This window comes from Anticarsia gemmatalis, chromosome 23 (assembly GCF_050436995.1).
Source record: "Anticarsia gemmatalis isolate Benzon Research Colony breed Stoneville strain chromosome 23, ilAntGemm2 primary, whole genome shotgun sequence".
In the NCBI taxonomy this organism is placed as follows: Eukaryota; Metazoa; Arthropoda; class Insecta; order Lepidoptera; family Erebidae; genus Anticarsia; species Anticarsia gemmatalis.
Genome location: NC_134767.1, coordinates 2,643,096 through 2,657,919, shown reverse-complemented (window position 1 = coordinate 2,657,919; position 14,824 = coordinate 2,643,096). Strand labels below are relative to the sequence as shown.

The window sequence follows — 14,824 nt, the reverse complement described above, 5'->3', positions numbered from 1 at the left end:
TAAAGAAAATATCTTAGATTCTAGAATTTGATTTTAGTTAATACTTAGAACCACTCTTAATTCTTTAAAGCTTATAATAAGTTTGAACAATTCAAATAAACACAATAATGGTAATTTTCGTATTTCAATAAACAAATCCTTTCCAATATACTTAAGGGTAAAGCAAATGGATTAACTTTCTTGTTTTCGGCTTCAAAACTCTTAAGTTGGTAACACATAGGCCGCAACGAAGGGGAATAAGGGGGGTGATACAATGAATTATAATAACAATATTTATTGAAAACTTTCTAATAAGCTGTGTTTAACATTCGTATTCTGTTTGAGTAACAGTTGAAGTGCTGGGTGTTTAAGGTGGTTTCACGGTTTTCCGGCTATTTAAAAAAAATAACTGACATATCAAAAGTGTTTTTGGGTTTTATTACAATCATTACAGTGGCTTTATAGATTATTCTGTAAAAAAATGTACCTTTTTTAAGTTTTGCTGCTTAATTAGATTATATTCAATACTTTAAAAGTATAAAAACCCATAATTGCTGGTTAAAATGACTTCCTTGTTTTTCGTTTTTCAAACATTCAAACATATTTCACTTCACAAACCTACAAAAATATCAGAATTGAACGAAAAATAATCCAGGAACTATCATCCAATTTCGAAAAAGCAACATTTCCGTTTCTTCCTCAGTCAATAAAAGACAAAAATAACAGCCAAACCCGGATCCACGGGCTAGTGGTATCTGTATCTGAAGTTTACCCGTAAAAGGTGACTGTAGCGGGCCGGGGGGTGGGGGCAATAAACCCCAACGACCCACCCCACGGGGAGAACACGGCATGTGACATTTTTATTGTACTCTTTCCTACTTTCTTTCTTTCCTCTTTGCAGATTTATTCGGTTATTGCTATGAAAAAGTTTTGATTTTTGTTCACTCGATTATTTGTTTTACTATTGTTTTAATATTTTGCTATAATGTATAATTAATGAAATTAGGACGTCAGAGACAGTCTAGTGGAAAGCGGGAGGCCTTTGCCCAGCAGTGGGACGATAAAGGCTAAAAATAACGATAATAATGGCATAGAATGAAGATCATCGGTAGAGGTCATTGACCAGAAATGGGATGACGTAGGCTAGCAGTACCAGCATCTTTTGTACCTGAGGCTTCTATTAATATAGAGGCCGTTGAAGACTACTCTTTGAATAAATCTATCTTTATTATACCGATACCAGCTGGCTATACCTACGCTTGAACGTTTTTTAAAAACTAGTGGGTTTCTTTTTCATAAATCATCAGGGTTTTTTCTCTCGTGACAGTATAAAACACTATATTGCGTCGTATTTGATTGATAACCAACATCAATCACAATTTCATTGAGTGACAAGGGATCGATCTAGATTTCTTAAAGAAAGGAGATACAGTATAGTCCACATATCTGTCCGTTTTAGTCATAAGACTGAGAGTGCGTAAACGTCAGACGCCTCACTGCCACTATTTTATAAAAGCTGACAATTTCACAGTGTCCCCCCCATCGCAGGTAAAATTATGCGTTATAAAACTTAGGTCCTCATGGATTTGGCACCTATTGTTTATGTTCGTCTAGCCGGAAACAACCATCAAAACTCTTCAACTGGCTTTTACTAACAATTTTTTCAATGTGAATTGAAGAAAAATAAGCCTATTGCCTGTCTTGGGAACTAAACACGGAAGATCTAGTAATCAACAGTCGTATATCTTCTGCTTAGGTCACTAAGGCAGTAACAATTAATGCTCTTTAGAAAATATTATTGTTAAAATTACGGATAGTAATAAGTTACCTTATTCTCTTTTATAACAGTGTTTCCTACAGTTTATTTTGTAAACTTCTACGTTGCTGAGCTTCCCTCGTGCTATATCCTGTGTCGTGTGTGATCCGACTATCAATAATATATTACGTTTGATCGAGTAGAAAAATATCCACATAAATATAAAAGGAATATGAAGTGTTGTTTTCTTTGAACGAGAAAAAGGGGTAGACAGAGAGAAATCCACAATTTCAATGTCCTAGAGCCACATATTCATTAAACTAGCAACTTTGCTTGCGTCACATAAGAAAGAATGGGTAAAAATTTTCCCTTTTTGTAACATTTTTTACTGGTACTCTGCTTCTATTGGTCGTAGCGTGATGATATGTAGCCTTCATCGATAAATGGGCTATCTAACACTGAAATATTTTTTAAATCAGACCAGTAGTTCTTGAGATTAGCGCGTTCAAACAAACAAACTCTTCAGGTTTATAATATTAGTAGTAGTTTTAGCTCCAAAAGTTATGTCTTGTTAAGGCTACCAGAAGGAACAACTACGCTTTTACAAATAGTTTGGTAGCTTCAGTACAGCGATTTTCTACAGTGACGGAGTACTTGAAAATTACTTAAAGAAAATAGTTCTTGCGAAATACGCTAGGGGCGCTGTTTAATTTTAAATACCAATAAAAGCGTCCTACTCAGTATAGCATATGTCATAAACCACCTTATACATATCTTATTACATAAGATTTATGTTATTTTATCCAAAGATAAGAATGGTTCGATTGAGGTTCTTCATCCGTAATAAATAGGTACAAAAATGTTGCTAATCTTAAACCTTTTCAGGCTATTTTTTCCGGTCTTGTGCTAATTTCTTAACCATATTCAAAATATAGCAAAAAGGGATTTTAGCTTTAAATAACTTACTCACTGCTTTACGCGTTTACGAGAAAGATAAGTCTATTAATATTGTAACCTTTTACAGACGTAAATATGGGTACTGGAAACTGTTACTAAGCGAAACACTGAAGGACAAATTCATGATTCATTTCAGAATTAGTCATAGCCAGTATGAGTAGTAGATTTTTGCTCATACAGATCTTTTGACTCAGAGCCTTTATTGACATACGAACATCAATAGGCTAAGCTATGAACACAAATGCAGAAAAAATAGAGATCAATTATAAACGTTGCTGAGCACCTTTTTTTTACTATTGCTTAGTAGGAGCTCGGCTTAATTAACAACAGCCGCGCGGATCGATCTCTGAGGTTAAGTTACGCTTGCCGAGATTGTTCTGTGGATGGCCATATTATGCATTCTGAGTTCCTCCGTGTTTCGGAAAGCTCGTAAAATTTTGGGTTCCGCCTGTCATTTCTAGAAGATCTTTGACAGTCGTTAACAGTAGTCACGTCAGTTAAGTTCATGTCAGTTATAATCAGTCTTAGCGAGGGATACCGTATTGTAAACCAGGTAACTGGGTTGTGGAGGTCCGATAGGCGACTGCCTGAGGAGTGACTACTCCATGAAAATACTGGTTTCCAGCTGCATCCGGTGAGACTGGAAGCCGACTCAAACATAGTTGGAAGAAAAGCTAGACTGACTGACTTAGAATATTGTGTTGCGGGGACTTACGTAGATATGAAAGTGGATCATATTGTGGTAGCAGAGTGATATATTCAACTGCCACCGTGGCGCTGTGGTTAAGTCGCCACGCCGCTACCATTGCGTCGGAGATCGTCGAGATCGATCGGGTTCGATTCCCGAAACAATTATTTGTGCGATCCACAAAATTAAATAATTGTTTGGGTTCTGGTTGTACACACAAGAGCTATTTTTAGGGCGGAAGTTGTAATTAAAAAAAGAAATAATAAATGAGAAGAAGTGATAACCGTTACGATTTCTTACAAAATTGTTTCCTTTAACAGCCGTCCAGAATGAGCGTCAACCACGCAACACGGCCACCATCAGACCTGAGGCGTTACGAGATATGGATCAAGAACGAGCTCTGAGAGAAGCTGCTGTAGCGGTGGGAGTATTTGGGTAAGGAATTATAAATTCTTCTATTATCTTTTTATTTCTAGCGCCACTATTGTCCTGGGGAAGTAATATAAAAGATTTCTGAAACTGAGTCTAAATAAAGTAAAAGAAACGATTTCATGACGTGTTTGACCCGACAAAGAAGATACGGTAATTGTAGAGAATTCCTTAGTTCATATATTGGTCATGGGGGTTTCAAGAGAAATATAACCTGTTACTGTTTTAGTCAATGTTTTGCTATTCTAACATGCCTCAAAGCCCAATTAAACCTCACTTCATTTAGTCTGTGTCACCAGTAATAAATAATTATTCGCGGCCAGTTTCTTCTTCAATAATAACAGCCAAATATAGCAAAAATTACAGTAAAATTGCTTTTACGAATTTACTGATAGTTTTATAAAGAAACAGAGTTGCCTTTGCTACACAAATGTCAAGTATAAATAAAAAAAATAGCTATAACTTTAATTATGTTTGAAGAAACTGGCCGTCAGACTCAAACAGCAACATCCATTTATTTGAGTCGAAAAATAGACCTTTCTTAACTTCAACTTATCTGAAACACCACGGAATCCACACTGGTATAATCCAAGCAAGAAAATAAAGACTGCGGAACCCATACCAACCCTGTACCTATAACCAAACAAATATGTCTGTAGACGTTCTCTAAGCTCATGTACAGAATATAAGCCGTACTCGCGACGCTGGAACAAAAAACAACAAATTGTTTTGAAACAAACGTTCACTCAGTCGGCTTCACACAGACGGGTTTCCGCGAGACGAATCAAAGACAGAGTCAACGAGTAATGAAATATTATGTTAGTAGCTAACATTGCTTTACTTGCCTGCATTATTTTCCATTCAGGTTGTGTTAAAAGTCTACTTATTTCTTACACAAGAAGTTTCACATACGTTACTAATAAGTATTCGTTTAATACATTTATTGAGGGCATGCAAAGTCCACAACCCGCATTTGGCCAGCGTGGTGGATTCAAGGCCTAACCCTCCCTAGTTTGGGAGTAGACCTTCGCCCTGCAGTGGGACAGTAATGGGTTAAAAAAAAACTACTTGCTATACACGACTTACGGTTTGTTACACACATATTCGGTTCGGCACGTTCGGTTCGGCAATATTTATTGTACAACAAAACCGACTCGACTCACTCGCCAAGTCGACTCAGTACCAGGCAACTTGAGACTCAGTCATAGCTGTTATATCAAATGAATCATCTTTCTTCTCTTCGAAAAGGTCGAGGGACTCGGATTTGGCAAAAGTCTAAAAGTAAATCTTAATTTTTAAATATAACACGATATATTTACACGTATAGGAAAACTACATTCATTGAAGCTGTCTAAAACCTGTGAAATATCTAAAAAGTTCACAAATTAAGACAGTCTCCCCTCCTTTTTGACAAGCACAATGAATAAGAACTTTTTACCAGTATATTTTTGGAAGGAGACCTGTGAGCGATAAACAAATCTCGAAATCAACAGTTTCTTATGATCGTAAGAAAAGTGTCGTTCAAACATCATACACAAAATTGCATACAGGTTAACTTAAGGCCAAAGGTAAATAAATTTAACCCATTAATGTCCCACTGCTGGACAAGGGTCTCCTCCCGTAATGAGGGAGGGGTTAGGCCTTGAGTCCACCACGCTGGCCAAATGCGGGTTGGGTTAAGTACAAAGGTAAAGATTAGTTTTTCCAAAAATATCTAAATAGTTAGTCATAAGTGCTAAGGAATTGTCTTTCTATACCCAAAAGACAAACACCTACAAACTTCCAACAAAAACATGACATTATCTTTATTATTGTTTACCATTGACATTAAACAATCTACGTCACATATCACCTTATAATAAACCGAATTTGAAATAGCGATCTATAAGTATTCTCCCAGGGTATAAATACATAGTGACGTCAGTCCAATGAGGCGTGTCGATCAAGCCACGTTCATCAAAGGTTGACGGTGGCTGGTCAAGCGATGATTGTTCAGGTGAATAGGTTTCAGCTTTGCTGGTTTTTAGTTAGAGAGGCGCTTTGTAAAATACTGGATGTAACGATGGAAAAATAAACTAGTTTAACAGGCACCTTTTCTAGTGTTCTTTCGTTTAAACAGATTGGGACCTGGGGGGCTATCACGTATTTCAGTTGATATTTATTTGAAAACCACTATACTGTACATTGTTTTCTTTCTTAGAATACAGTGATTTACACGTAACGTCAAAGCAGCAATGTACTGAATAGTGACCATCCATTTGACGTACACTAGCTGTCAACTGAGATACGTGATAAGCCCGCAGAATCAGAATTCTTCTTCATCTTTGTCTTGTCAGCACTGAAAAAGGTCGGTACACTCAGTACACTATGATACAATTCGGTAAGACTTGTTGTCAGACTTTCAAGCTTCTGACTACTGTTAATGACTGTCAAAGATCTGATGGGATCCACAATATAACGTGCCTTCCGAAACACGGAGGAACTTGAAATGTATAATGTGGTCACCCATCCACAGAATAATCTTGGCAAGTGTAACTTTACCTCAGAGAAAACGCGCGTTACCTTGAAAATTCTCATCGCACTGTAGACCTGTTAAGCAACTTACTATAATACTTAATTAACCTTTATTATAGCAAAGACTGAATGAGTAACTAAACTAAACGAACGAACGGAAGAACTGACTAACGAATGACTCATAAAAAAATCCGGATTTCCTGAAAAATCCCATTATAAGTATGAATAATCCATAATAAGATTAAAATGCTTTAATATTATTATATTCGACATATAAGACCTATGACTAGTCGAAAATGTCCGAGCAATTACCTTCCTGTCTGTCCAGAATACCTATACAGTTATTTCTATACTAACTAATAATAAGCAGAAGAAGTACGAATTGAAAAAATCCATTGGGTTGAATATAAAGAAGGTAAAAAAACAATTATGAGCCACGGAGAGAAACTAAAACATGCTTTTGAACTGCATTCAAAATCTTTTGATAAATGCTTTGAACCGGGAAATGACCACTCAAAAATAAAAAATATATAACTCACTATTTTATTTCGCTAATCGTTCATTCATGAAAAGAAAATCATCGAAACATACATCATAATATTATCTTACAAAAATGAAACACCCTGAAATTCAGCATTTTGTACTTGATGGTCTTGCTTGTTGGAGGGAAATATAGGCTGTATGACTAGTAAGTCGAACAGCAATACATTTTTTTAATGTTTTTTCGCCCGCCGCTTTCCCTGCGCGAAATTTCAACTCTTTCGGAGGAGAATTTCCAAAAATCCCCTCTTAGTGGTTCTCTCTCTTCATAGCAAATTTCAATTTTTACGCTCAGAAGTTTCGGCTACTACGTTTTCCATCAGTAAGTCAGTAACGGAAGAGTTTTTCATATAAAGATAAATTTGTGACGTCTAAAAACAATGACTAATCGCAAATTTCCGAGCGCATTCCTCTCTAGTGTATAATATATGTATTATTATTTATTATTAACTAGTGACGTCACTACGTCCAGACATGTCTAGATGTCTATCTAGATAAACTTGCTATTTACCTATACTGTTGTTATATCTAGCTTGGCGATGACGAATCTATGTCTATGACGAATCTTTAACCTATTTTTAATATTTACTAGCTGACCCGCGCAACTTCGCTTGCGTCATATAAAAGAGAATTGGCCAAAATTTTCCCCGTTTTTGTAACATTTTTTATTGCTACTCTGCTCCTGTTGGTCGAAGCGTGATGATATATAGCCTATAGCCTTCCTCGATAAATGGGCTATCTAACACTGAAATAATTTTTCAAATCGGAAAAGTAGTTCCTGAGATTAGCGCGTTCAAACAAACAAACAAACTCTTCAGCTTTATAATATTAATAACTAGCTGACCCGCGCAACTTCGCTTGCGTCACATAAAAGAATCATAATTTTCCCCGTTTTTGTAACATTTTTCACTGGTACTCTGCTCCTATTGGTCGTAGCGTGATGATATATAGCCTATAGCCTTCCTCGATAAATGGGCTATCTAACACTGAAATAATTTTTCAAATTGGACCAGTAGTTTTTGAGATTAGCGCATTCAAACAAACAAACAAACAAACTCTTCAGCTTTATAATATTAGTATAGATTTTATTTATATATGTCGATTTTTTGCATATTACGTTGAATCCTTACGCTACTGATTATCGTAAAAAAATCCGGTAACTTTTGACCTTTGTTTTACAAAATGAATCAAAATTACGAACTTATCGTTTGGGAACATATGAGTTGGGCATCTGTCGCCAAATTCATTGAAATAACTTTTATTCTCTTTATTTCGTTTAAAGTATTTGAAATAGTCGAATATTTATAATTTTTTACTGTTTCGGAGAAGCTGGTTGCTCTTTAGAAGAAACGGCAAGAAACTCTAAGGATGCTCTTTTTTAATGTCAATATATTTAATGCAATTTTGTTATATAATTTACTATTTTTGTTAAAATTGTAGGTTTGGTCCTGACCCAGAATATTCTTTTAAAATATTCATACTTATAGTCTTATCGAGGGGTATTGTGTAATAAACCAGGTCACTAGGTTGTGGAGGTGCGATAAGCAGTCGCTCCATGTAAAATACTGGTATTCAGCGGCATCCGACGACACTGAAAGCCGACTCCAACATGGTTGGAAAAAAGGCTAGGCTGATTCATTTAATCCGATCCAAATATCTTCTTGCGAAAGAATCAACCAAACAAAAGGGTATATTACTTATTCAGTGTGCACTAAAAATACAATCGTCACAAAAACGATAACAACAAAAAATAACATTCGCAATCCAAAAAAACAATCCTAAAATTCTTAATTTATTACACAAAACACTTTCTTTTAAACGACTATTTGTAAGTCACCTTCATCCCCTAGATTCCCCTGTAACAATATTCCCCTGTCATAAAAACTGCTATGAATATTACATTAAAGTTATGATAAACTGTACAGGGGAAGGCACTATGCCTGATTGCCTCTGAATGATAATAGCATAGCGTTTGAATATCGGTATATGGTAAAAGGATTTTATGAAAATTGGCGATTAAATTAGTTTTGGGAAGGTAAATAAGGTGCTTATGTAGATATCTAAGCAAATGTTCTAGGGTATATTTAGATACGCGGTGTATAATGTGTGTGTTGTTATAATTGAGTTTTGTTTTAAACGACATCCAAAAGATTTTGCTTGTTTTCTTAGCTATATTCATTTGACAAAACCTAAAATGATAAACCGCTTTATAAAATCGGATAATTAAATCTAGGAAACTAAACAAATTGAAGTCTTCATCCGTGCCATAAATAAGAGTACAACACACGTACATATTTTGGTAAATAGCTGTGACGGTTCAGTTTCCTCGTGGAACAAATATTTGTCCGATGTGTATTCATAAATTGTTATTTCGAGTCTGTAGGCACAAACATTAGGTCCGTTGCATATAAAAATCTGGACAACAGATTATTAATCCTTAAAGCAAAAGCCTTAATTTATGTTTTTTCTACAGTCCACCAGTATCGCTCGCAATGGCATTATCGCCTGCCCGCTATCCATTGCTGTCTCCGCACTACGCGCCACTACCACCACCGCAGCCTCAGCCGCCGACGCAACCGGACTCCTCGCATGATCACCATGATGAAGGAAACACGCATACTGACAGTGACGGTAAGATTAAAATATCAACCAATCCTAAGAACCAGTACAGTCACAGGCCAAATTGGCTTCAAGAGGATAATCTCCGTATTTCTTCTCAATACTACACCCAATATCGGGCTGGCATTCCACTGTTGTGTGCAATTGAGGATGTTTCCACGAGCAACTTTTTCACTTGTTTGCGTATATGTTTAGATCCGTTGGGTATCTCTATAGGCTAAGTGATTAGATACCTACCAATCTCAAATTAATTTACAGAAGACGTTGCACTCGTGTTGATACTTAGAATCGGCAACTTCCTTGCTTTCGGAAATGTTCATACTTGTGTGTTGTGTTCGTACTTGTCCACGTGTTGTGTGTTACAGATGACAGCATCGACGTGACCAATGAAGAAGATTCCACGTCGTACTCCCCACCAGCTGCGATCAACTACCCACAGAACTGCACCTCGTATAGGTAAGTCTGAACGCTTTATAATCGTATTAAATTAAAGGTGTCTTCCAAAACTACGTTAAAACTGTATTGTTTTTATCAACTAAGAAAAATCATATCCATCTTGTAAATTAAAAAGCCTTTTATTACTTTCAGAATCAGAAAATTACGTTAAAAAACTTTAGGAAAGCCTTTTAATTATAAAAGTTTCAACTAAAATGGATTAAAAAGTACCTGTGATGAGGCAGTAAATACCTTGCTATGTCCGACCCATCTGTAGCGATTGGAATTTCTTCTTATTAATACACAATTAACTCTTTAATTCAAACCATCCAAGACACTTTATTAATACCAACATAATCTAAAAATAGTACATTATCATACACACTAGTGTTACTGCAAAAGAAACAGCAAAACTTAGTTGTTATTGCATTATTTTCCAGGCCTCTGGGCGTTGAAAGCGCAGCGGAGTCAGCCGCACGACTGCTCTTTATGGCAGTTAAATGGGCGAAGAATTTACCGTCGTTCGCTAGCTTAGCTTTCAGAGACCAGGTTTGTATACACAATACATTTCTAGCTAAATATACGTGTGATGAATGAAATATAAGTGATAAGGGTGTTTATATAATATGAAATGTCTGTGGAAATGTTGTGGATTGTACTATAACTCATGTAATGTGTATAATTTTTAACTGGTAAAATACATTGTACAATTGTTTGTTCTCCCAAATAAATAAATATGTGAATAAATGTTATTTATTTCTGATACATTACAAGTTTCAACTTAGGAAACGAATGGTTAGGTACTTTATGACGAGAGAACGTAATGAAAAAATAGTATAATACTATAATTTATTTTATTATTTTACATCATATTGACACCTTATTATTTTAAAATATTTACAATAATAATCTAACTATAAAATACTTAAACAAATTTATAAGAATCATCAGTCAGTATGTAATTATTCTTAACTACACTGTTTATTTTGGTTCTTACCCGAACTGGTACTCGGCCAGTTCGGGTTCTATTTGGTAAATAACATTAAGATTTTTTTCTCGTAAATTCATCAAAACTATCTATTTCCAGGTAATACTGCTCGAGGAAGCTTGGTCAGAGTTGTTCCTGTTGAACGCCATACAGTGGTGCTTGCCACTCGATGCCGCCTGCGCCGCGCTCTTCGGAAGCGATCAGATTGATCAGGGTAAAACTATAGATTTCAGTTATTATTCTTGAAATTGAACTTTCCTTTTAATACTGTGTATTATTGATACTTAATAGTTTTACTGGGGGCCTAAATGTCTTACAACACAATACATTTTGCTTGTACCTCTTTTTGTATATACCAAAATGGACTGTAATTAAGTCCATTAAGGTGGATTTTATCGTCGCATAGGGCCTGCGACATTTGATAGAGATTTTTGATAAGTTTCCCTGTTTCTTCTTCCTTATCCCACGGTAAGTGGGGTCGGCACAGCATATTTCATTGTCAAAACGTGACGTCAACCCTCCTTGGAAATCCTTAGGAAATTTCATAAGAAACTCTACTTAAATATAAAATTATTCTCCAAATAAACTCTCTGAGAACATAACAATGATAATTAATATTAAATCAAGCTTTCTTATACTAAATCTAAACAAATCTATTACTTACTTTCAGAAAACGGCATAGACTCGGCCACTCTCCGTCGTCTACGAGAAGTACTATCACGATACAGGACTGTTCTCGTAGATCCTGCAGAGTTCGCTTGTATGAAGGCTATCGTGCTGTTTAAATCTGGTAAGTGAAATATCGTAAATAAGTTGTGTTATCTGTGTGGTTTTCTCAAATATGCTAAACCAGCAACTTATACCCGGTTTCTGAGGCATATTTAGCCATAGTTTATTTTATCAAACAACTCACACACGGTCATTTGACTCCAAACTAAGCATAGCTTGTACTAACTACCACCATACTACTACTACCATAGCGCATAGTACAAGCTATGCTTAGTTTGGAGTCAAATAGCGCCACACGCGGCGCTATGGTTAAACCAGTAGGTAATCATTGCACCAAACGTGCAGTTAAATTACAATTATTAATTGTTATGACGAAAAAGGAAGCCAGGGAGAGTCCCCTGCCCAAAAAAGGGTTAGTTACGATTTTAATATATTTATGAAATAATTAATATTTCCCAGTACCTACATTACCAAATTACCGCAATAATTTCACAATTAATTGTAAACTTAAGATTTTCCTATTTTGGTCAACGGTATTCTAAGCTTCATACTGTCTTATGACTAATAGTTTTATACCATGAGTTCATACATTCATCATGGTAAAGCCATAAATTAGGGTAAGGTTGAGTTACTTATCGCCCTTTTGAAATTATACGCTTAATAAAAAAATATTATGAATACTGCGGATACTTTGATAAAACTGCAATTTATTTCCCCAATTTCTATATTGCCTGCTCCTACAGTTTTGAATTTATGACCGTCCAACGTAAAGTGGTCCAATGGTAGAAACCCTACCCTATTTAAATTAAACTTGCATTTTTTTTTACCCGTGACTGTACCTCAGCTGGGCAAATGTCTCCTCCCAAACGAAGGAGGGATTAGTCCTTGAGTCCACCACGCTGGCCAATGGCGGACACGTTGCATACCTTTAAGAACTGTTCTAAAGAACTCTCAAGCATGCAAGGTTGCATCACAATGTTTTCCTTCACCGTTGGAACCGGTGATAGTTATTCCTAAAACACACATGTCTTCGAAAAGTCATTGGTGTGTTGCCTCGGGTTCGAACCTGCAACCGCCTGCGTTGGAGGTTCGCGTTATTAATAAATATGATAGATAATTTTACTTATACCTTTACCCACTATACCCTGTGTCGTGTACCATTCAAAAATCTAACCTTCTTATTCATAAAAATATATGAAGTTATGAAAGGCTTATAAAGTGTTTTGTTTCTTTCACTCTTTAGCGAAATGAAAAAGAAAAAACATATTATAGCAGCTTTATAACTAAAATAGGTTTATAGCCACGTCAAAGGCCTTCGGGCGGCTTGAACAACTTTGACACTAGGTTGACCACTAACCATAGATACGACAAGAAGAAGATAGTGTGTTTATGAATAAGATGGTTAATCATAAGGGGTTTAAAAATTGCGCAATGCTTACGGTGAGTGACCTCAGAATATGAACTCCATGGACGTCAAATTACACCATAATATAAGTAGGTATTTATTGAGGAAATATAATGAATTATTGGGTTTTAATTCGTACTATTATTGCACAATTATTATTATTAATTTCAATACCGTGTCATTATACGCAAGTATTATATTGATTAGAAAACCACTTTTTAAATTTAACCCATTACTGTCCCACTGCTGGGCAAGGGTCTCCTCACGTAATGAGGGAGGGGTTAGGCCTTGAGTCCACCACGCTGGCCAAGTGCGGGTTGGGGACTTTGCATGCCCTCAATAAATGTATTAAACAAATTTTTAGGCATGCAAGGTTTCCTCACGATGTTTTCCTTCACCGTTGGGGCATGTGATAATTATTTCTAATACACACATAACTTTGAAAAGTCATTGGTGTGTTGCCTCGGATTCGAACCTGCGACCACTAGAGTGGGAGGTGCCAACTGAAAACGTTTTACACCTTATATCACAAGAAAAGTTACCTACGTAATTTATTTTATTAGCTTTTTGTTGTAGTCTGACCTTTGTCTTTAGTATATATTAGAACATTTCACAATAATAGATAGCTCGGAGTTGAGTTACTTGCTCTGTAAATGGCAATAGGCTTGCCTTATTACCTCGACTAACATTGTGAATGGCAAAAATGGGTTTATATGTAAGTATACACCAATGCCTCCACCTTCTTCTATAACAGGCATGTAAAGTGTTATAATTCTAACTGACGACGTAAACATCTACAATAGATGAATACAGACCAATAAATAGAAATTAATGTCGTTACCATAACCGAGCCAGCGTTAGATTCATTCGTAATAACTATCATAAGTTTCAACATTTGACCTATACCTATATCAATAACTAGCTGACCCGTGCAACTTCGCTTGCGTCACATAAGAGAGCCATGATTTTTCCCGTTTTTGTAACATTTTTCACTGGTGCTCAGCTCCTATTGGTCGTAGCGTGACGATATACATACAGACTATAGCCTTTCTCGATAAATGGGCTATCTAACACTGAAAGAATTTTTCAAATCGGACCAGTAGTTACTGAGATTAGTTCGTTCAAACAAACAAACAAACAAACAAACTCTTCAGCTTTATAATATTAATATAGATTATTTTGATTTTGAATGTATCTAAGTAAGCAAATTAATCTCTTTTCCAGAAACCCGAGGACTCAAAGACCCTCTTCAGATAGAGAACTTGCAAGACCAGGCGCAAGTGATGCTCATGACCCACGCTCGCACAGCCCACGGAACAGCTCCCGCCAGGTTTGGAAGACTCTTGCTATTACTACCCCTACTTCGCCTTGTAACCCCACAACAGCTTGAAAGGGAATTCTTCGCTAAAACTATAGGACAAACCCCCATGGAGAAGGTTCTGGCTGATATGTATAAGAATTAATTGTAAAAATTGCATACTTGGTTAAAATTGTCTACACAAATTACTGTTTAGTATTGTAAGAGCATTATGTACAATCAAGTAATCTGCAATTGCTTGATCTGTTAATGTAATAAGTAATATCGATTGCTCATTCCATTTTATCAACGTTCAATGCTCAATCGATTATGATGACTAGCATTCCAAAAAGATCATTAAGAGACAAACAATCTGTAACTATGAAACTTTTTATATTACTCCCTACTTCCGTTACCTGTATAAAGGTAACCTATGCATTTATCTACATAAAATAATTGCGTGAGACTTGTTACACACATATTCGGTT

General features: G+C 35.9%; 1 protein-coding gene across 1 annotated transcript in view; it reads left to right on the top strand.

The window, feature by feature from the left end:
- Positions 1-14,502, top strand: part of Hr51 (photoreceptor-specific nuclear hormone receptor 51) — a 40,184-nt gene extending 25,682 nt beyond the window's left edge. Inside the window, exons 5-11 of the mRNA XM_076130006.1 lie at positions 3,701-3,815; positions 9,337-9,494; positions 9,848-9,938; positions 10,358-10,466; positions 11,005-11,119; positions 11,576-11,695; positions 14,264-14,502. Of these exons, the coding sequence (XP_075986121.1) occupies positions 3,701-3,815; positions 9,337-9,494; positions 9,848-9,938; positions 10,358-10,466; positions 11,005-11,119; positions 11,576-11,695; positions 14,264-14,502 (947 nt within the window). The remainder of the gene's footprint in view (positions 1-3,700; positions 3,816-9,336; positions 9,495-9,847; positions 9,939-10,357; positions 10,467-11,004; positions 11,120-11,575; positions 11,696-14,263) is intronic.
- The last annotated feature ends 322 nt before the right edge of the window (positions 14,503-14,824 follow it).